The sequence below is a fragment of the Gorilla gorilla genome, chromosome 13 (assembly GCF_029281585.2).
Source record: "Gorilla gorilla gorilla isolate KB3781 chromosome 13, NHGRI_mGorGor1-v2.1_pri, whole genome shotgun sequence".
Lineage (NCBI taxonomy): Eukaryota > Metazoa > Chordata > Mammalia > Primates > Hominidae > Gorilla > Gorilla gorilla.
Genome location: NC_073237.2, coordinates 31,472,655 through 31,497,247, shown reverse-complemented (window position 1 = coordinate 31,497,247; position 24,593 = coordinate 31,472,655). Strand labels below are relative to the sequence as shown.

At 39.3% G+C, this 24,593-nt stretch overlaps 1 protein-coding gene across 1 annotated transcript in view; it reads right to left on the bottom strand.

Annotated features, from left to right (window-relative positions):
* Positions 1–15,470, bottom strand: part of ANKRD18B (ankyrin repeat domain 18B) — a 55,425-nt gene extending 39,955 nt beyond the window's left edge. Inside the window, 6 exon segments of the mRNA XM_063696301.1 lie at positions 1,691–1,758; positions 4,561–4,698; positions 5,511–5,617; positions 9,894–10,067; positions 10,226–10,340; positions 14,365–15,470. Coding sequence (XP_063552371.1) covers positions 1,691–1,758; positions 4,561–4,698; positions 5,511–5,617; positions 9,894–10,067; positions 10,226–10,340; positions 14,365–14,570 — 808 coding nt within the window. The 5' untranslated portion in view covers positions 14,571–15,470.
* Between the last annotated feature and the right edge of the window lie 9,123 nt (positions 15,471–24,593).

Sequence of the window (24,593 nt, the reverse complement as noted above, 5' to 3'; positions counted from 1 at the left end):
CCTCAGCCTTCCGAGTAGTTGGGAATACAGGTGCCCACCTCCATGCCTGGCTAATTTTTGTGCTTTTAGTAGAGATAGGGTTTCACCATGTTGGTCAGGCTGGTCTCAAACTCCTGACCTCAAGTGATCTGCCTTCCTTGGCCTCCCATGTGCTGGAATTACACATGAGCCACCACGCCCAGCCTGGTAACAGATTATCTTGTTCCAATAAAATTACTATTATTATGATAATTATCCAGCACATAAAAAAACACAGCTTGTTCTAAGAAGTGAATATATCTCATGAGGTTCCAACTTATGGTGAATAAATTAAAAATAGACCTTGTTTGTATAAGAATATGTAACATAACTTCTGCTTCTTGGAAAGGAATTACTTTTCTGTCTTCTGCATTCAGTAGGTATCTTCAAAAATAATCTCCTATTTGTATGGGTGCACATTAGCTCAGTTTTATGGTTCTTATTGCCATTTGTTTATGGTATCAGAAAGGGATTGTTGAATTCCTAGTTCTAAAGACAGTTACGTTCTTAGTGACACAAATTCCCGTGTAATGCAGTTGACCCTTGAACAACAAGAGTTTGAACTGCAAGGGTCCGCTTATATGCAGATTTTTCTTCTGCTTCTGCAACCCAGAGACAGCAAAACCAACCATTTTCTTCCTCCTCAGCCTAATCAACCTGAAGATGATAAAGATGAAGACTTTTGGGAGGATTCGCTTACGTTTATGAATAGTAAGTATATTTTTTTCTTTTCTATGATTTTCTTTATAACAGCTTCATTTCTCTAGCTTCCTTTATTCTAAAAGCATAGTATATAATAATGCAACATATACAAATACGTGTTCACTGACTGTTCATGTTATCAGTAAAGTTTCCAGTCAACGGTAGGTTATTAGTAGTTACGTTTGGAAGGAGTCAAAGTTATACTCAGATTTTCAACTCCACAGGGATCACAGTCCCTAACCCCCACAATATTCAAGAACCAACTGGAATTAATATTTATTTACTAAATGTAAACCATTTACCATAAAAATTAAATAGAGGATCCATTTGCATAACAAGTCCAATTCGTAACAATGTAATTATAGAGGAAATTGCCACATATTAACTTAATCTAATTTCTTATTTATATTAATACAAAAATATGTAGAATTTCAGGGATCATAAGTAGGTAAATGAATTTTTTCAGACAATAAAGTTTGAGACTGAGAATTAGCTACAACTTCTTAACTCTGAATTCTAAAGAAATTAAATTTAAAAAATTAATTTATATATAAACATACTTTTTAAACTGCTCTTTTATGATTAAAAATATGTAATCTTACTCTTTTTGTTTTCTTTGGAGATAGAGTCTTGCTCTTCCATCCAGGCTGGAGTGCAGTGGTGCAATCTCAGCTCACTGCAACCTCCACTTCCCGGGTTCAAGTGATTCTCCTGCCTCAGCCTCCCGAGTAGCTGGGATTACAGGCGCCCGCCATGATGCCCAGCTAATTTTTGTATTTTTAGTAGACATGCGGTTTCACCATGTTAGCCAGGCTGGTCTCAAAATCCTGACCTCAGGTGATCCACCCGCCTCAGCCTCCCAAAGTGCTGGGATTACAGGTGTGAGCCACCATGCCTGGCCTGTAATTTTGCTTTTTAAAATCAGTAAGATCACCAAGGGAAATGAGAAATTTACTATCAGAAGTCTTACCTTGATTGTCATTTCGAAGATGATTTTTAAGCATCTTATTTTTATGTTCCAAAATTTGTTGTCGGATGCTATGCATAATAAATGTAATAAAATTAGTATTTTAATAGTGATATGAAAAATATTTACCAAACAGATTAAATTCTTAAAGCATTTCAGACAATATCAGAGCTAATATCAGAAATCTAATGTCCAATACACTTTAAAATTTTAAGCTCTACAAACTTATTAAGCTTCCAATTAAACAAGAAAAACAGGAAGTACTCATAAACTGAGAAAAGCATAGCTCAGTAAATTAATTCTAGTTAGCTTAACAGCCTGGAAACTGTCCTGCATTCACGGTAAGTCCTCGCTCTGTAACCAATAGGTATTTTGTTTTCAGACCAGTTGCTTCTCTTAGCCTCCATGGCTTCTTCTAAAAAATAAAGGTTTTACTACTTGACTTCACTAGGTCATTAGGAGGATGCAATGAGAAAACATGTTTAAATGTTCAGAGAAATAGTAAAGCAATGAAAAAATTTATTCTTGAACTGCATTGCTGAAACCATTTTGGAATCTCAAATAAAACCTGATGAGTGTTTTTCCATAGTTTCTAATATTTGAATGTCACAGTTTTCAGAGAATGTTATTAAGTGCTAATTTTGGTTATTAGTTCTATTCATTGTGGCTTGTAGTTCAGAGCATTTTAGCTAGTTCATAACTTGTAACTACATTTATATACAAATATATTATTATCTCATTAAAACATATACTCTAATTGTCCCCTGTTACTGAGCTCATCAATCACACCAAGGGCAGAAAACTAATAGGTGTCAAAACCTGGCTGGGACAACTACCATTCCTTCTCTACCTCCTCAAACTCAGAGCCAGCAGGTCTGTGTTAGAGGCTGCATCTTTTTGGTCCTCTCCAACTGACATACAAGACAAAGCCCTGCTTGTATTGTTTTTCAGTTCCATGAAAGAGATGCGAGTTGATGTTTCCTCATTTCCAAGTCATGTACTAACAACATATTTGCATGTAACATCCCGTGTGCTACTCAGCTCTGTTCTCATTTCACAGATCACCTTACATGAATACTTTTATAATGATTTTCATTATAATATAAGAGATTATATAATCTATAATAATTATATAATATATAGATTATATAATCTATAATAATTATATAATATATAGATTATATAATCTATAATAATTATATATAATATTTATAATAATAATATAAATATTAAATATAAAAATATAAAAACATAAAATATAAACAAAAATATAAAATAATATAAATATAAAAATAATATAATTATATATAATATACAATAATTATATAATATATAGATTATATAATCTATATGTAATATAATCTCATATAAATATAAGAGATTTTCATTATTATGGAAACACATTACTTGAGGGGCCACTCCAAGTTGGTCCCCATTACTCTATTGAAGGATAATGTACACAGGTCAGAAAAAAGCCTCAAGGTACAGATGTGATAACAAAAGGCAAAGAGACCTCTGTTCTCTTCCTGCAACATTATTTGAACATCCCTAACTGTTGAGTACAATCCCAACTAATAGTTGCTAGAGAAAAAATGGACACTGGTCTCAAAGGATAACATACCATGAAGGTATAGGCTAAGCCTAGCCAAAAGGTGGGCTACAAATAAGATTTTTAGTGATGGGGGAAGGTCAACTTACTCACTATGTGTGTGGGTAGAGCCAGGAGGCCTCGCTGCCAGAGCAGGGTGCTGGGAACAATGGCTGAGCCTTATGTACATGAACTAAAAAACACTGTAGCTGTGGGCCGGGTGTGGTGGCTCATGCCTGTAATCACAGCACTTTAGGAGGCCACGGCAGGTGGATCACAAGGTCAGGAGATCGAGACCATCCTGGCTAACATGGTGAAACCCCATCTCTACTAAAAATACAAAAAAAATTAGCCAGGGATGGTGGCGGGTGCCTGTAGTCCCAGTTACTCGGGAGGCTGAGGCAGGAGAATAGCGTGAACCCAGGAGGGGGAGCTTGCAGTGAGCCGAGATTGCGCCACTGCACTCCAGCCTGGGCGACTGAGCAAGACTCCATCTCGAAAAAACAAAACAAAACAAAACACTGTAGCTGTGGACTCTGTGTATGAGTCACCATGAAGAGTGAGGGATCTGAATCAGTAAGGGCATCCTGGTGGCAAAAGTCAATCATTACCAGATTGCAGGACCAGTTACAATGGCAGCAATACAGCAAGTGAATCAATGGAAACAACAGAATGACTAGAATGGCCTTTTCCCCTCTTCTTCTGACTTGTAAAGCAAGATTGTCTTCCTTGGGCTTAGGGAACCCCTTAGCTTTTTGAAAAATTCAAAAGAGGAAGGCATAGGAGGTAGCCCCAGGGGATAATACAAGATTTTCTGCTAAAGTGGACATTTCGAGACCCAATAACTAATTAGAAAAGTCAGGCCAGGCATGGTGGCTAGCAGTTTGCGAGGCCGAGGCAGGAGAATCACTTGAACTCAGGAACATGAGCAACAGAGTGAGACCTTGTCTCAAAAAAAAAAAAAAAAAAGGAAGAAAGAAAGAAAAAGTAAAAGATGTGACATTATTTCTATCTCACATATGAGTTATACTTGGAATAAAATGAACAACACTGACATTCCTAGGGATAAAGGTCTTTAAAAGTCCGGAGAGAATCTTGCACTCATTGCTACTTCTAACTAGTCTAACTTTCTGTGTGATTTCTGGCTAAAAAGTGGACTAACTTGTTGCCATTCCAAGCTACCCCAACCAAACTATGAACTGTCACCTAATGTATAAGATGCAATAGTTATAATTATTTAAAACCTTAATTTAGTATTAACCGGTCTTTTAATATAAGCACATACCTTCTCAAATCAGAACAAAAAGCATAATCCTCGGCAGTTTGGCCAAACATGTCTTGAGAAGAGATATGTATATTTTGTTGAAGCAGGAGGGTGACGATACTTGACAAGTTATGCTGTACTGCAAGCATGAGGGCTGTTCTAAAATAATAAAGAAATAACAGCACTCAAGAACTTTGATGAAGATATTTAATTAGCAAATTGGATACACTTTACCAATTTCATATCTTGCCTGTCAGGATAGACATAATAACCATTTACATGTACTAGCTTATGTGTATAAGCATCTTGGGTGCTCAGGTGTTCATCTTGTTAAATTATCACCAAGGCTAAAAGGCAGGGACAACAAGCAAGCTTCGTGTCCCATTGGGATATGACATAATACGAATTGCTAATTTATAGTCCTTTGATGGCCAAGAAACTGTGCTGAGGTCACTTATCTAAAGTGGGCAAAGATTTAGGTGAAGATTTTCCCATTGCTTTCCCATTGCTTTGAATTATATTGTAATTCAAAGTCAGCTAGGGATCAAATAAGTAAGAGCTATCTGCAGGCTGCAAACAACAGCATCAACAACAACAGCAACAACTATAATAATAATCATAATAATGATAATGATAATGGTAATAGTAGTAGTTGTAAACTGAAAGTTAAAGTCTACACTTCATAAAATTAATAAAATACAAAACCCCTTTAGCTAATATAAGATTACAGGACAAAAACATCAAATTACAAATAACAGTCTATAAGAGAAGATGAATCCTACTATATACTGTTTATTATGTTGCTTAGTCCAAATAACTTCTTTTCTACCTGATTATTCATGTCATTTTTTACTATATGCCAATAATTATAAGTTTAATCTTATTAACATTTCTGACTTGAGTGACTGTTACCGCTCTAGAACACTCAGGTTTTTAGGAAGAAAGAAAACAAAAAACAAAAACTATTGCACCTTTTGAAATTGTCAACGGCATGTATATTTGCCTGGTTCTTCAATAAAAATTCCACCATATGCTGTCTCCTGGAATTTATAGCAAACAAAAGTGGAGTGTTTCCCTCCTGTAAGAAAGCAAAAACAATTTATAATTCACAAAATTACATATTTCTCCACTGAACTAAAAATCTTCTATAAGATGCTATGAACTTAAACATGCAATATAGAGAGAAAGTAAATGCAAAGCAGTCCCGTCCCTTTCACTCCTCTGTGCTTTCCCACACACTGCCTTGAAACACCCCTCCTCTGCCTCCCCATGTTAACTTCGGTCATCTCCAAAACTCACTTTATTTACCAGTCCCAAAAATCCTTGCTTCTATCTCAGCATTTAGCACAGTCCATTGTAATTATTTCATTGTTTCCCACTGAAACCAAGAGATTCTCGAGGGCAAGGGCTGTATCTTTTTTCTCTATAACCCTAAAACCTAAGACATAGTAGCAAATGCTTTAAGTTTTTAAAATAAATTAATGATCTAAATTATTACCTCTAGAGAAGTGTTTCTTAAGCTATATTTCAAAGAGTAGTTGTTTTACCGAAAGAACTGTACCCCAACAAAAAGATTCCATGATCATCTGCATTTGAGAAGTATTAAAAACTATGTTACATGGCCAGCAATCTAGAAATCCCTTGAACTTTGCCTAATCTCAGATTGACAATGCTTTTTGTGGCAAACATTAACATTTTAGGAACTAGAGTTTCAGGGATACAGTTGCCAGAGCTTCCCAATACAAGTGGAGGTTTCCTCTGGGTGGCACAAACTTGCTTGATTTTCTTCTATCAATGGTCTCAGGATGCCAATGTCAGGCACTCCTGATGCAAAGGGGCCACTAAGGAAATGAGGTCTGAATTAAGAGAGATTGGCTTCAAATGCACTTATTTTCCTTATTATTAAATACTCCATGGGATTTCTCCTAATGCAAGAGGATAGATTTTTATCTTAACTATTAGAAAGCTCAGTATGTTCTGTGTAAGAGAGACTGGTTAAAATTTTTTGAAAATAAATATTAAAAAGCAAAGCCCAGTAAGAAATTCTATTCTCAATTATAATGATAATCCTGGGATGCTAATGCAACTTTACTTTTTAAATCCATTTGTATTGATTTCCATTTAAATTGTTATTTAACATTTTTTTTTACTTTAGACAAAATATAAATCAGAAATAAAAATACAATGGCTTATCAAAAAAAGTTATAATACTGATGTATAGGGCTTGTTTCTAGCATAATAAGAGCCAATAAGTCACTTGCACTTTTTTTCTTTTTTTTTTTTGAAATGGAGTCTCACACTGTCGCCCAGGCTGGAGTGCAGTGGCATGATCTCCGCTCACTGCAAGCTCCACCTCCTGAGTTCATGCCATTCTCCTGCCTCAGCCTCCCAAGTAGCTGGAACTACAGGCACCTGCCACCACACCTGGCTAACTTTTTGTATTTTTAGTAGAGTTAGGGTTTCACCGTGTTAGCCAGGATGGTCTCCATCTCCTGACCTCATGATCTGCCCTCCTCGGCCTCCCAAAGTGCTGAGATTACAAGCATGAGCCATCGCATCCGGCTGTCACTTGCATTTTTAAGGGACATTGCTGAGAAGAAAGATATAATGTCTGCAATATTCATAATCTATCCACTTCTCAGCAGGAATAACCTAAAAGGGCTTCTAGGCATTCTTATGAGCAGATGACTATTTGTGGTATAGATATAAAAAAAGAGTTAAAAAAACTTCTGAATTCTAAAATTCAACTCTATAATTGAGGGATTTATATAAACTATAGACTATATATTATGAACCAATATATGCTGTCTTGAAAACCTTGAAATCTTTATGAAAATATACTATAAAAAAGGAGTTGTAAACTCAAATACTTATAAGGATGAAGGAAGTTACCTAAGTAAGTGAAGTATTCAGGTGGGCACAGTAGCAAACTGGAGAATATGTGCCTCCTACACAGGGCAACCTCTGCGCAGCAGACCTAGCAGTGATGTGGTTCTGGGGACACCAGATTTGTTTCTTAAGCCTGAGGTCCAGACTTCTGCATGAGTCCACTAAAGTTTACATGTTGACTCAATTCAAAGAGGCAAAGAACAAATCTATATGCCACATTTAGACTATAGCTCTTGTGTTTTTATATTTGCTATGAATGTGTTGCTAAATGATTGTGTATGAACCAAGTATTTGCATGTGGAACTTTTTCTCTGTCTAGTATCATATGTTTAATAAAAAAAACTCAGGCCCTGATATATACATAATAAAAATTGCTGTTAACACTCATAATATCCGCCTCAAGAATTTTCCCAACATTTATTCATTTGCAATCTATGTGTATATAATTTTCCCAGATTGTTCACCAAATGGACAATTAGTTCATAGGAATGCTGAAACTAAATTATTAAAAGAATTCCTGTTGCATTCTCACTGACTTCAAGGATTTCAGTGTTTAAAACTGACATCCCGATAATGCCAAAGCTCTATAAACTTAATAGACCTACTGAGATAGTCCCGAATACAACTGCAACTGAAAAAAAAAAAGTTCAAGATTTGCTACTGATCTAACTGAGAAAATCTCACTTGTAATGAACATTTGTTGATACATCGTCACTTGAATGGTGACAAAGGAACATGAAATTGCGAAAGGGTCAGCCTCTACTTATTGAAAGATTACCCACGAGTAAATTGCTAAAGACTTTCTGAATGGCAGTGAATGATTCATGGTGGGAAGCAAAAAGTGTTATTCTGTAAGCTGAGCAATGTTGCCCATGATATTTCCTTTCACTTCCCAGTCACAAACATAGAGAAAGACAGATAAGTCAGTTTAATGCTATTGGAAAAGAGAACTTTGAAGAAAGTAGCATCTATCAAATGCCAACTCTTTTAGAGATTTCTTATGTCTTTGAGATACGGGAATTTATATCCTGCACTTATCTATTCTGTGCTTCTTAATCAGGAGTGTATTCGAACACTGAGGTTTTTTTGTTTGTTTGTTTTTTGTTTTTTGCTCTTGTTGTGGTAAGAGACAAGAGTCTTACTATGTATTTTTAGTAGAGACGGGGTTTCACCGTGTTAGCCAGGATGGTCTCCATCTCCTGACCTCATGATCTGCCCGCCTCAGGCTGGACTCAAACTCCTAGGCTCGAGCAATCCTCCCACCTCAGCCTCCTGAGTAGCTGGGACTACAGGAACATGCCACTGTGCATGGCTTCAAGAAAATATTTTTAACCATAGATGTTCAGAACTTATTAGATCTATTACATCAAAATCCTCAGGGGAAAGCCTACACTTGCAGACTTTTAACAAAATTTCCCCAGGTCATTGTAATGCACAATCCTAGCTGAGAAATACTGCAGCAGACAATCACTTCAGTTTCATCTCTCACCCACATGGCCAATATCCTTTATCAGCTTGGGATGTGGCCAGAGAGGAGTATGAGATAGAGTTATGTATTAAAATTCCAGTTAATTTTCCTGGGTGTGGGTATATCAGGGACAAGTAAACTCAAAATCCCAGTTGATTTTGCTATTTATAAGCTGCTTATCTCCCACCTTCCCATCAAGATATTCTAGATTTGAAAGGAGAGTTTAGACTCTTATCTAAGTGGCTGTTTTTGCCAGGATGGGTAATAAGTCAGTTACTAATTTGTTCCACCCTTTGCTGAAGTGTTTCTCACTTCATCACCGTATATTCACTGCCAATCTGGTTTCCTCAGAGTCCTCTAAAAATTAATCTTTAGGCAAGTTTCAGTCACTCTTTTTACCAAACCAAAAATGATTACCCCAAAGCTGAAGAGCGCTTTGTCTCAATACATAAACTGGAAAAACAACAAACTAAAAAACAAAACCTCTTCTTGGCATTTTCCCTCATTACCTAATTTCCAAGTGACCTGCATGTTTTTGATTGCTCTCCTTTTCCCTTCCTATTTTTCCCTCTTAAACCTTGCCCATGAAAGATACATCCATTTTGTTAGAAAACCGTCAGCAGCAGCAAGACTTCTATTTATTGTAAGTTGCTTTAGTTTTGAGTTTTAAGATAAAGCCTATTTCCAGGGCAATTTTTTTCCTGTGATGTTTTTACACTAATTAGAAAAAAAATACACCTGGGGTAGGAAACAAATACTTGAAAAGAAGAAGTTTTACCTTAACAAATTCACAAATACTTCCCATAAGTGCACTAAAATAGCTGTGCCCTCTAATGCTTCTTTAAAAGTATCAACATTTAAAGTAAAATTTTAGACAATTAAGTTATTTCAAAACATTTTCATTCAGGAATACTTGAGTTCCAAATATGAAAAATTGACTCTTACCTATGTCAATATTAAAACAAACATTCTGAAAAGAAAGTTGATTGATCTGTACCTTGTTTAGTGCTTCAATATTTGCATGGTGGGAAAGCAGTTTTTCTGCCAGTGAAGTCCCCTCATTATACACGGCATAATGGAGAGCAGTGTTGCCGTAGATATCCTTAATGTTTGGATTGGCACCACGTTTCAGGAGAATAATGGCACAAGCCTCTTCCTGGCCGTGTACAGCCTATTAGTGTTACATAAAAAACTAGACTATAAATTCTAAGAATTCAAAATACATATTCCACAGGTTTCACCAAATAGCTATATTTAAATGAGACAAATTCATTTTAATTCTATGTATTTAAATCAAATCCATTTCATGCTGAGTTGGCTACTATATACCTTCATTAAAGGTGTCCTGTTTAGTCTGTCACAGATGTTGATCTGGCATCTTCTGTCCAGCAAGAGAGTGACCACTTCCACACGGCCATGGGCACAGGCCAAATGTAGAGCAGTCCTAGGAGAGCGAGAGGGGTTTTCAGGAAATGTAGTGCAATATCTCAAAACCTACAATGGTTCATGTAATTGTAAACATTGAATGGCATGTTATTCCACTGCCTTCAAAACAAATAATTTTCTTTTGAAGAAAGTACAATATTTATTAGCTCTTACTGCTCCCTACCTTAATGAAACAGCAGCCTATTTGGATAGAATGAGCTTGGTATTTGGATTCAGCTCAACTAGGGCTTGAGTTCTACTTTGAACTCGGTCACCTACCAGCTGTTGCTTAGGCTTTCTGTGCCTGAATTTCCTCATTAATAAAGATGACAACAGCAGCTAGCTCACAGGACACCACTGTGATGCTTAAATGAAAATCTATGTAAAGCATTTAGAACTGTTTCCAGAACAAGCAACAACTCAATAACTGTTAGACTTTTGTTTGTTGAGACAGGGTCTTGCTCTGTTGCCCAGGCTGGAGTGCAATGGTGTATTTATACCTCACTGCAGCCTGGCACTTGTAGGCTCAAGCAAACCTCCTGCCCCAGCCTCCTGAATAGCTGGGACCACAGGAGTGCACCAGCATGATCAGCTAATTTTTAAATTTTTTTTGTAGAGTAGGAATGTCACCTTGTTGCCCAGGCTGGTCTCAAACTCCTAGCATCATGGGAACTTCCCACCTCAGCCTTCCAAAGTTCTAGAATGACAGGTGTGAGCCACGCACCCAGCCAGACGTTATAATTATATTACTACTATTTAACAAAAACATTTTAATTAAGTAAAATGATACAATTATTGCTATTTTGCAGGACGATTTAAAGATTAGGTCACATTTTAGCATATCTCATATTGGAGCGGTATTTATAATTCATAATTTTTTATAACTATAATTGGTAGCATTTAAAAATCATCTCATTAATGTAGAAAATAGTAGGATATCACACAATCCATGAGGCCTTACATTAAGTAGAATACTGTATACCCAGCAGGTCTAGGGCAGTTCTAGCATCTAATTGACACTTAAATACATTTTAATTCCTAAAAGTACCATGGGGAAAGAGCACTGAAATAACAACATATTTTTTAAACAAATTACTTCTTACTTTGATTTTTAAAAACGTGCAGCTGGCCGGGCGCGGTGGCTCACGCCTGTAATCCCAGCACTTTGGGAGGCCAAGGCGGGTGGATCTCTAGGTCAGGAGTTCAAGACCAGCCTGGCCAACATGGTGAAACTCTGTCTCTACTAAAACTACAAAAATTAGCTGGGCGCGGTGGCAGGCACCTGTAATCCCAGCTACTTGGGAGGCTAAGGCAGGATAATCGCTTGAACCTTGGCAGCAGAGGTTGCAGTGAGCTGAGATCATGCCACTGCACTCCAGCCTAGGCGACAGAGTGAGACTCTGTTGCAAAAAGAAAACAAACAAACAAACAAACAAAAAAAGAAACGTGAAGCTAAAGGAAACTCATGATTGAGATGAATAGGTATGGCTCATTTTAGTCAACACTTAGATTTACAGAATATACACAAATCAGACTTTCCAATGATTAATATTAGTATTTAAGACTGATAAATTTTCAAAAGGGCAGTTAAAGGTTATCTCTTATTGTTTTCTACCTTCAGAAATGCTTTTGCTTGAAAGATGGGAGAAAAAGCTTCAATGAGATTAAGTCCTACTATTCCCATTTTAAATCTCTCATCTTACTCAGGCAGAACAGGTAAACATGAAGTTTTTAAGTATGGAAGCATCCTGAGAGATAGTGCAAAATGTCTGCTACATAACATATTCAGGTTATGTTTGATGAATAAATGGATTGATAGAATACAGTTGGGGAGCTCAATATTTTTAAATACAACTTCTATAAACCAATATTTTTGTGATAGTAATAATATTTGCTATTTGTTATTTTGATAAGACAACTATAATGAAATGATTAATCTTTCAGTTTGCCTATATGTAATGAATCTATACATAAGAAAAACATATATACATAATAAAGTATATACATAAAATCTGCAAGCACAGATAAAAAGATTCCCTTTTTACTTCTGAAGAAGCTAAAAGTTCAAACAAGATAACAACCCTCACAATAATGACAAAAAAAGTGAGAAATTATTTTTATCTGTACAAGATTCACATTTCTCTCTTCCCAAAATTTATTCCATTAATAATAAATTTTTACTAGAAATTTTATAAATGCTCACTTCAGAAATCAAAGGTAAGAAAAAGGAACAAAAAACTTTAAAATACAAATGCTCAGAACTTACAAATTTTATCCTATTTTGTACATAGTTTTGCCTAACACAAGACCATAGTATGTTTGTGTGTATGTGCAAGCAAACTGATTTGTTTTTCCTCACTGGCTGTAACAAAATGCATCTTCACATATCAACATACTTCTCCACCTATTGCCACCTTCAATGGCCACATACCCACTCTATGGGTTCTTGTTAACATAAATGCTGGGGAAAAAAGTGCATGTATCTCTATTTTCTGAAGGTATTTTAATACAATGGAGTTGATGGGTAAAGGGCATATACATTTTTGAAATGTGGTAATTATCTCCAAATTATCCGCTTGAAAAGTCATCAGCAACTTATACTTCAAGCAGCAGTGTAAGTGCCACTGCTCTTTATTCTCACAAACACTGTGGGTAGAAAACAGTCTCATTCCTCTTTTAACTTAAATTCTCTTATGAGAAACACTAAGGATTTTTTCCTATGTACATAAGTAACTTGTGGATCTGCAAAAAGTACTTTGCTCACTGTTAGGGTTCTTTTCTTGTGGATTTGATTGGAAAGAATTCCCTGTAAAATAAAGATGTGCTTTTTATCTGTATATATGTATAACTGATATATATAACATTATGTTAGTAATATATACAATTTGTTATACATATAATCAGTAATATATATATTATATTTAATAAAGAATAAATTCCCTGTAGGATGAAGATACACTTTTCATCTGAATATATATTTTTATATATTAGTAAAAATATATATAGTAAATATTTTTCAAGTGTGTTATCTTTTGTGAATTTTTTTCTGATACACGGGGGATTTTAATTTTAGTTTGCTAAATCAACCTTCAGAATGCCTGCTTCTGAGGTCATTCTTAGGAAGGCCACTGTTAACATAAAATGTACCTGTATAAATAAGTCTTTGTGTTTTCTTCTGGTACTTTTCTAATTTTGCATATGTAAAAATTTCAGTCTGTATTCCATCAGGAACTCATTTTTGTCACATAAAATTTCATTAGTTTTCTTCACACAGCAGGCATTTTATTAATAACTCGTCCTTTCCTACTCATCTGAAATGTTACCATTATCAATCCCTATGTATATATCTTACATATATTTCAGTGTTTTTGGATTTCCTATTCTGTTCCATTTATTTATATGTGTTTTTAGCTGTTAGTAAATAATTGTGGGAATTAATAGCACGTTTTGATATCTAGAGGAGCAAGTCGTTTTTCACTCCATTATAAACATTTTAAAATGTCATCACAATGGTAAGACAGACAGCAAGTGTCATGCAAAAATGATAAAACCTTGATATTTTCATTCGGTTTATGTAAAACTGATAAACATATTAAGAGCTCACATTTTGAGAAAATTGAGTCTTCTCATTCAGGGAACCCACCTCCCACTTCCAAGTGTCCCTCTAAGAAGCCCCAGTAAAGAACCTATCTACCTAGGTGGATTCGGTTGTAAAACCGACACAGGGTTTTATCTGAGAACTCTTCGCCTACTGAAAATGGCTCATGGTATTTTTGACATGGGAATGAGTTCTCATTAGGCATCTCCCTATCATGTATATGGCTCCATGTTTTAAACGTGGATATGCTCAATTTTGTGAGTTAAATCACTCCAATTATCCACCAAGCACTACAGACGGGAAATTCCCAGCGATGGAAAGCAGCTGAGGCTCCATTTGGCTCCCGGCTCCCAGGGTCCCGGCGACCTCCGACGACCCCGCCTCAGGCAGTGCGGGGAAACCGGGCCTGGGGGCCCCCTCCCACCGAGGGCTGAGCCCCTGCTACCTGTCTTTTCTGTCGCGGGCGTCCAAGTCCCGGAACCTGCGCGTCAGGCAGTGCTCCACCTCTGCGGCGTCGCCCTTGATGGCCGCCCTGTGGATCCTCCGCAGTTCCCAGTCCCGAATGTGGTACCCCCGACCCGCATACTCTTGGTCCATGGAGCTCAGGCGCGCCTGGCCCAGGCGTCTCCCAAAACTGAGGAGCTTCCTCATGGTGGCGACTTCTCAGACGCCCACCACCCGCTCCTGAGACGCCGCGGCTCCTCGTGGCCTTTCCACCCCCACCCAGCTCCAAATTTGAGATCCCCCTCCCCACCCAGCGATCCACCCCTAAATCCAAGATGCACCCCCAAACCCGCGATCCACCCCCAAACCCGCGATGTAGCTCAGAATCCGCGATCCAGCCCGGTCCACCACAGCCTTCAGCAGCGACACTCGCAGCCTCCGACCTCTCAGACCGAGTGAGCCCAGTAAAGCGGTTAGGCGCGCGCCTACAGCTCAGCGCCAGCCCGGACTCCGGAAGGCGCCCTCGAGCTCGCATGGCCCGCAGAGGGTGACTGCAGCTCGGGCTCAGGCACCGGGGGCTTGCGGGTTCTCCTGGGCTGGCGCGGTACGTTCCGAAATGGCAGGCGCGCATCCCTTCCCGCCTGGCCGTGACTCCCGCCCCTCCTCTCCGAAGAGAAATCGGGGCCGCCCCAGGGGCCGTCCGCGGGGATGGGGCTGAGGGTCGGTTCCTGCCCCGGTGCAGCCGCCGCCGGGCAGATCGCCTGGCTTGGCCGCAGCCACGGCGACATCTAGCCCCGGTTCTGCGAGGCTGGGCGCGCCAGCCAGCTTGGGAGTTGCCCGGCGCCTGTAGCTGGGCGCCCAGGTGGTGGAGCATGGCCTGGGCGGCCTCTGGATCGCGGGTGCCCCTGGCCTGAGAGCCCGCCAGACCCTGCCCCCTCCCGGCTCCTCCTCTGCCAGAGCTAGAGACCTCTAGCCAGGGGCCCTTTGCAGCCACCGGGGATGGGGCTGAGGGCCGGTTCCCGCCCCCGTGCAGCTGCTGCAGGGCAGACCGCCTGGCTCGGCCGCAGCCACAGGGACATCTGGCCCTGCTTCCGAGATGTGGGGAGTGCGGGCGGGCTCAGGAGTTGCCTGGAGGCTGCTGCCTGCACACAGGCGGCTGCAGCTTGGGTGGCCCAGGCGGGCTGGAAGTGCATGGCCTGGTCGGCCTCGGGATCGTCAGCGCGCCCAGCCTAAGGGCCCCCAGGCCGTGCCGCCTGAGGGAGATCGGGGCCGCCGGCATGGGTACTCGGCAGTCACCCCGTGTGGGGTTGAGCGGCGGGTTCTCAGTTCTTGCTCCTGTGCAGCCGCCGCCGCCGGGCAGAATGCCTGGCTTGGCGGCAGCCACTGGGACACCTGGCCCTGGTTCTGCCATGCTGGGAGCGCGAGCGGGCTCCGGGGTTGACAGGCAGCTGTTGCCTGCACACAGAGGGCGACTGCAGCTTGGGCGCCCAGGCAGCGGAGCATGGTCTGGGTGGCCTCTGGAATGCGTGCGCGCCAGGCCTGAGGGCCCGCCTGGTGGTGCCACCTGCCCTGGTCTTCCTCTGCCGGAGCCTGGAGCAGCTGAAATGGCCACTCTGCAGTCACAGGGGATAGAGTTAAGTTTTCTTATCCCACGCATGCACACGAAAAGGTAACTTCTGTGAGGTAATTAACATGTTCATTGACTTCATTTTGGTAATCATTTCAGAATGTGCATATAAACGCATCACATGTACAATTTTTATTTCTCTATTACACCTCAGTAAAGCTGAAATAATTAACAGGATTGAAAGGATAAACCCACAGTTCTATAGTCACAGTTGGACACTTCAATACCTCATTTTAATTAATGGATAGAAAAACCAGACAGAAGCTTCATGAGAAATACAAGACTTAAACAACAGTAGAAGCCACTGAGAGCTAATACACATATACAGGACAGTCCATCCCAACAACAGCAGAATATACATTCTTTTCAAGTGTATGTGGAACTTTCTCTAGGATAGGCCATATCTTCGTCCACAAAATAAGTCCTAATCATTTTTAAAAGTTTGAAATCATACAAAATATAATTTACAACCACAATGGAAGAAACAACAGATAAATAAGTGAAAACTGGAAAATTCACGAAAATGTGGAAATTAAACAATACAGTCTTCAACTACCAGTGAGTGAAAAAATAAATCACAAGCAAAATTATAAAATATCTTGAGACAAATTAAAATAAAAACAAAACATACCAAAACTTATTGAATGCAGTGAAAGTAGAGTTCAAAGGAAAATGTATGGATATAAACAACTACATTTTAAGAAAAAATCTCAAATCAATATCCGCACTCTATACCTAAAGGCAGTGGAAGAAAACAAAAAAAGACTAAATCCAAAGCTAGCAGAAGGAAAGAAATAATAAAGAGCATAATTAGAGCATAAATCAATAAAATAGAAGGTTGGAGAGCAGTAGAATAAATAAACATAGATTCTTTGAAAGATCAAGCCTTTCACTATATTGACTGAGCAAAAGATGGAAGACTAATTATTAAAATAATAAATGAAAGCAGAGCCATTACTACCAACTTTACAGAAATACAAAAGGATTACAGGAGTATACTGTGAACAACTGTCCAACAACAAATTAGGTGCCCTCGATGAAATGGACAAATCGCTAGAAAGACATAAACTACCAAAGTGGCTCAAGAAGAAAGAGAAAATCTGAATAGACCTATAACCTAGGAAACTGAATTAGTAATCAAAAGCGATTACTTGTTATTCATTAATAAAATGCAAGACAAAACCAAAGTGAGATGCCACTTTGCATCCACTAGTAAGGCTTTCATAACAACGACACAGAAAATAAATGTTGCTAAGGAGGTGGAGAAATTGGAGCCCTCGTGAACTGGCTGCTAGGAATAGAAAATGATGCACTTGCTGTGGAAAACAATTTGGTGGTTCCTCACAGAATCACACGGAGAACCAGAAATTCCACTCCTAGGTATTATTCACACACAAAAAAATTGGCAGCAGGGTCTGGAACAGATATTTTTACACCGAAGTTAATTGCAGCATTATTCGTTATAGCCAAAAGGCAGAGACAACCCGTGTCCATCAACAAATGAATGGATACACAAAATATGATACATAAATAATAGAATATTATTCAGCCATTAAAGAGGATGAAGTTCTGATACATGCAACATGGGTGAAACTTGGAAACATGATGCTGAGTGAAGTAAGCCAGACACGAAAGGACAGATGTTGTATTATTCCACTGATATGAAATATCTAGAATAGGCAAATTTGTGAAAATAGAATGAAGATTAGTGTTTCCCAGAGACTGGGGAGAGGAAGCAAGGCTGAGTTATTGTTTAATGGGTACTTTATTTCTGTTTGTGATAGAAATGAAGATGCTGGTTATACAAAACTGGGAATGTACTTAATGCTGCTGAATTATATACTTAAATTTAAAATTTTAACACAATTTAAAAATTTAAATATAGATCTGAGAATTATTCCTATATCCATTTTTATTTAAAAGTTATTTGCTCAATTGCCAAATATTAAGGTTTTTCTGAATATATTTGTTATTGACTTAATGTAGTCCTATTTTGCTCAGAGTTTGTACTCTGATTTATGATTTAAATCCTTTTATATTTATTGAGAATTATTTTATGGTCCAGTATTTAATCTATCTTGATTAATGTTCCACATACACTTGAAAAGCAGATCTGATGATCGTCACCTTTACTCTGTTGATGTCTGTTTCACACATTTTGAAGTTTCACTAGGTTCACCCATTTAAGATTGTTAATTTTATGAACTGGCCTATTTTGATTATGACTCGACACCTTTATCTTTGGCAGTACTCCTGTTCTGAAGACTTTATCTGATATTAATATGGGCACACCAACTCTTTTAGGATTAGTATTTGCATGGCACATTTACATCTATACTTTTGCCTAAATGTTGTGTCTGTATCTAAAATGTGGTTCTTGTGAGCAGCATAGTGTTGGGTCTTGTTTATTTATTTATTGTTTAATCTCATCTGAAAATCTGAACTTTGAAATTGAGATATCCAGTCCTTCTATATTTATGTATTAGAAACAGGGTCTGGCTCGGTCACACAGGCTGGGCTGCAGTGGCATGATCATAGCTCATTGCAACTTTCAACTCCTAGGGTCAAAGGATCCTCTCACCTCAGCCTCCTGAGTAGCTAGGAATGCAGAGATATGGCACTGTGCCTGGCTAATTTTTTATTATTTAAATTTTTTTTTTGCAGACACAGGATCTCACTATGTTGCCAGGGCTGGTCTCAGACTCCTGGTCTCAAGTCATCTCCCCACCTCAGCTCCCAGAGTGCTGGGGTTACACGTGTGAGCTATGAAGGCTGGGCCCTTTTATATTTAATGTAATGGTTGAAATGACTAGATTTAAGTGTACCCTGTTGCTATCTGTTTTCTGTCTCTGTTTCTTTTTTTCTTGATTCTTTCTTTAGTGTGATTATTTTTTAGTCTTCTGTTTTCTCTCTTCTGCTGGCTTTTTAGCTATATCTGTTTGTTTCAATTTTTTTAATTGTTAGTTGAAAGATTACAATACGTAGGCCGGATGTATTGTGGCTCACACCTGTAATCCCAGCACTTTGGGAGGCCGAGGCCTGCAGATCACATGAGGCCCAAAGTTCAAGACCACCCTGGCCAATATGGTGAAACCCTGTCTCTGCTAAAAATACAAACCAATCCAAGTGTGGTGGCGTGCTCCTGCAATCCCAGCTACTTGGGAGGCTGAGGCATGAGAATCGCTTGAACCCAGGAGGTGGAGATTGCAGTGAGCCGAGATCATGCCACTGCACTCCAGCCTGGGTGACAGAGCGAGACTCCGTCTCAAAAACAAAAAAAAATTACAATATGTATCTTTATCACAGTCTACCTTGAATGTATATACATACATATATATATATATATATATTTTTTTTTTTTTTTTTTTGAGATGGAGTCTCACTCTGTCGCCCAGGTTGGAGTGCAGTGGCACAATCTTGGCTCACTGCAAGCTCCACCTCCTGGGTTCGTGCCATTCTCCTGCCTCAGCCTCCCGAGTAGCTGGGACTACAGGCGCCCACCACCATGCCCGGCTAATTTTTTGTATTTTTAGTAGAGACGGGGTTTCACCGTGTTAGCCAGGATTGTCTTGATCTCCTGACCTCATGATCTATCCGTCTCGGCCTCCCAAAGTGCTGGGATCAGAGGGGTAAGCCACTGCGCCCAGCCTGAATTAATATTTTAACACTTTTGTTAAAGACAAGAGCCTTAAAATGGTATAATTCCAATTACTCTCTTCTGTCCTTTATGTTAGTTTTGTCACTTATTTTTTTCTGCATGTTTGTTGCGAGTTATCAGAATTATTGTTGGATTTTGCCAAAATTCTTTTATGTCTTTTGACATGATTCTATTGATTTTCTACTTTCTTTATATGAGGTACAATGTTCATTGTGTTTTAGATAGTAAGCCAAATTTGCATTACTAGTATTAATTCCAGAGACATGTAGTGTATGATCGTTTTACATACTGTTGGATGTAATTTGCTTCCAGGTTGTTAAATACATTTGGACGTAAACTTATGAGAGATATTGTTTGGCACTTTCCTTTTCTTCTGATGTCTCCATCCTGCTTTGGTATCAAGCTAATACTGGCTTTCTAAAATGTTTTGGCATATCCTCTCTTCTGTATTTGCTGGAAATGTTTGTGTATGACTGGTATACTTTCCTCCTTAAATGTTAAATGGAATTCATGGGTTAAGGCATCTAGCATTACACTCTTCTTCAGGGGGAATATATTTAATTACTAATTCAATTTTTTTTTACTCTATATACATCTATTAAGATTTTCTATTTGTTCTTTAGTCAATTTTGCTACTTAATGTCTTTATCGGAATTTGCTTATTTCATTTATGTTGCTAAACTTGTTGACATTTGTTGTTCCTCATAATATCTTAAATTCCTTTAAAATTTCTGTTGAATCTGTTGTGAGGTTCTATCTTTCATTCTTTTTTTTTTTTTTTCCTCAGACAGAGTCTCGATCTTGTCACCCAGGCTGGATCCAGCATCCTGCTACTGGATATACAGATAAAAGAGAAATATTATATCTTTGAGATATGGAATCAACCTAAGTGCTGCTCTAAGCATACAGGTGCAGATATCTTTTTTATATAGTATGTCTCCTTTATGTATATATTCAGTAGCAGGATTGCTGTATTCCATATCTTTATGATAGCAAAGATATGAAATCAATCTAAGTGTCCATCAATAGATGATTGGCTAAAGAAAATGTGGTATGCATACAGTGGAATACTATTCAGCCATAAAAACAACAAAATCCACAATATTCTCATGTAACAAATCTGCACATGTATCCCTATGTCTAAAATAAACTTCAAATTTTTAAAAAGAATGAAATTATGTCTTTTGCAGCAACATGGATGGAAATGAAGGTCATTATCTTAAGTAAAATAACAGAAACAGAAAGTCAAATACTGCATGTTCTCACTTATAAACAGGAGCTAAATAACACATACTCATGGACACAGAGAGTGGAATAATAGTCATTGGAGGCTCAGAAGGGTGTGTGAGTGAGAGGGGTGAGGGTTGAGAAATTTCATAGTGGATATAATGTGCACTCTTCAGGGAATGTTTACACTACGAGTCCAGACTTCACCACTACCCAGTATGTTCATGTAACAAAACTACACTCGTACCCCTTAAATTTATACAAATACAAATTAAAACATGCATCAGAGAGGACCTTAATTTTTTTCTCTTTCTCTCTTTCTTTCTTTCTTCTTTTTGACAGAGTTTGCTCTTGTCACCCAGGCTGGAGTGCAGTGGTGTGATCTCGGCTCACTGCAACCTCTGCCTCCCGGATTCAAGCGATTCTCCTGCCTCAGCCTCGAGAGTAGCTGGGATTCCAGGCCTGTGCCGCCACTAGTAGAGACGGGGTTTTAACATGTTGGCCAGGCCGGTCTTGAACTCCTGACCTCAGATGATCTGCCTGCCTTGGCCTCCCAAAGTGCTGGGATTACAGGCGTGAGTCACTGCGCCTGGCCAAAATCAGTTATCAATTAATTTTTAAACATGTAACTAGCAGGGGTCCCAGTAGTGGGGGGACCATTATTGCATGCTTTGAAATTTGAGGGTCCCATTCTGCTTATTAATCTCTAGGGAGCAAAAAACAAACCAAAAAAAACAGAACAAACCAAAAAACTCTACGATGCCTATCAGGGAATGTTTAAGGTTTGTACCAGTGTTCTGTTTTACAGTGTGTTTGACACAGAATTTTGTTTTACTTGATGGGCAGGCTGTGATCTAATTGCCTAGTTGTGACCAATTTTTCCCTAGATGCATAAATTTTTTTCTGAGACTAGCTGACCACTAGGGGTCACCTTGCCTGCCTGTGTACTGGTTAATTAATCCTTACCCAAGAGACTTTTCCTTCCAAGACTGTCCTAATAGCTTTTTAATTTTTTGTTTGTTTGTTTGTTTTTGTTTTTGTTTTTTAGACAGAATCTTGCTCTGTTGCTCAGGGTGGAGTGCAATGGCACAATCTCGGCTTACTGCAACCTCTGCCTCCCAGATTCAAGTAATTCTCCTGTCTCAGCCTCCTGAGGAGCTGGGACTACAGGCGTGCCCACCATGCCCAACTAATTTTTGTATTTTTTCTAGAGAAGGGGTTTTCCCATGTTGGTCAGACTGGTCTGGAACTCCTGACCTCAGGTGTTCCACCCGCCTCGGCCTTCCAAAGTGCTGTAATTGCAGGCATGAGCCACCACACCTGGCCCCTAATGGCTTCGAAAGGGTTGACTCAGGCCCACCTCTATAGAAAGTAGATTTTGCTCTCAAGAAACATTTAGGGCCAGGTGCAGTGGCTCATGCATGTAATTTGGGAGGCTGAGGCAGTAGGATCCACTGAGGCCGGGAGTTCAGGACTGGCCTGGGCTACATAGTGAGACCCTGTCTCTACGAGATACAAAAAAAAAACAAAAAATTAGCCGGGTGTGCTGGCATGTGCCTATAGTCCCAGCTGCTGGGGAGGCTGTGGTGAGAGGATCACTTGAGCCCAGGAGGCCCAGGCTACAGTGAACTATGATTGCACCACTGCACTCTTGCCAGGGTGACAGAGCAAGACCCTGTCTAAAAATATGTATATATTTTACACTAGTTCCTTATCAATTTTTTAAATATGATTTTCTGCAGAATCCTGGCAATGTCTTTTTTTAAATCTATGAACATGAACACATAACATTCTAATTGATTCTGTTAACATAATTTATTACATTAATGGATTTCCAAGTGTTGACTCTCACTTGCATTTCTGGCACAAAAGGCAGTGGGATTATGATGTAATGTTGCGATGTGCTCACACAGTGGCTTCTAGTGCTGACACAATGGCTTCTAGTATTTAAAAAGTTTACATTTATATTCACATGTCCTATACTTTTGTAATACACGGCTCAAACCAGGGTAAGATCTCATATCACCTTTATGCACCCTTCCTGAAAACTATTGGGAAGATTGACTAAGACTTGAATAGTTTAGGTAGCGTCAGGTTATCAGTTAGTTTACTAGTAGAATTTCTCTCTGGATCATATGAACTTGGTGCTTCTGTGTATTTGAGGGACTCTGATAAATGTCTCTTTTTCTTTTATAAATATTGTACAATTTAGAATCTCTATCTCTCTAGGGGTAAACGTTAATAAAATATATATTTATAGAATATATAACATCTACATTTGATTAATTTACATTGGAATGCCCAACATTGTTCCCATTTATTTTTCATATCAGTATTTGACTTCAAGTTGCTGTTTGCACTGTAATCTGTTCACATATCCTTCTCAAGTTCCTCGCATGATCCCGTCTCTCTGTTCACAGTGAAATAATAGTTTGGCTCAGGAATCTGAGGATTAACAGAAAATTGGGTTTTCTGTAGGGGACCATCTCAGGAAAGCACAGACTCCAGTAAAACACGTGCACTCTGCTGCCAGCCCCTAGTCTAGACTCACCCCTTCCTGCTCCCTCCTTAGAAGCCCCTTCCTGTTGCCTCCAGAGATTATGGAAAGCAAGAGCCTCTGCCAAACACTCTCATCTTGCTAGTAATGCCCACTAGAATGTGGGGAAAAGAAAGAGAGATCAGACTGTTACTGTGTCTATGTAGAAAGAAGTAGACATAAGAGACTCCATTTTGTTCTGTACTAAGAAAAATTCTTCTGCCTTGAGATGCTGTTAAATCTGTAACCCTAGCCCCAACCCTGTGCTTGCAGAGACATGTGCTGTGTTGACTCAAGGTTTAATGGATTTAGGGCTATGCAGGATGTGCTTTGCTAAACAAGTGCTTGAAGGCAGTATGCCTGTTAAAAGTCATCACTACTCTCTATCTCAAGTACCCAGGGACACAATACACTGTGGAAGGCTGCAGGGACCTCTGCCTAGGAAAGCCAGGTATTGTCCAAGGTTTCTCCCTATGTGATAGCCTGAGACATGGCCTCGTGGGAAGGGAAAGACCTGACCATCCCCCAGCCCAACACCCATAAAGGGTCTGTGCTGAGGAGGATTAGTGAAAGAGGAAGGCCTCTTTGCAGTTGAGACAAGAGGAAGGCATCTGTCTCCTGCTCGTCCCTAGGCAATGGAATGTCTCGGTGTAAAACCCGATTGTATGTTCCATCTACTGAGATAGGAGAAAACCACCTTAGGGCTGGAGGTGAGACATGCTGGTGCAATACTGCTCTTTAATGCACCGAGATGTTTGTGTATGTGCACATCAAAGCACAGCACCTTTTCTTAACCTTGTTCATGACACAGAGTTTCCTGCTGTTTTCCTGCTGACCCTCTCCCCACTATTACCCTATTGTCCTGCCGCATCCACCTCTCCAAGATGGTAGAGATAATGATCAATACATACTGAGGGAACTCAGAGACTGGTGCTGGGGCGGGTCCTCCGTATGCTGAGTGCCGGTCCCCTGGGCCCACTTTTCTTTCTCTATACTTTGTCTCTGTGTCTCTTTCTTTTCTCAGTCTCTCGTTCCATCGGATGAGAAACAACCACAGGTGTGGAGGGGCCGGCCCCCTTCATAGAAAATTGTACTTGTTTTTGGTAATTGGTAACTGGGACAAAGTTTATTGAAATATCTTTAGCTCCCCAAATGTGCACTGTCATTGTTGCCACAGGTGAA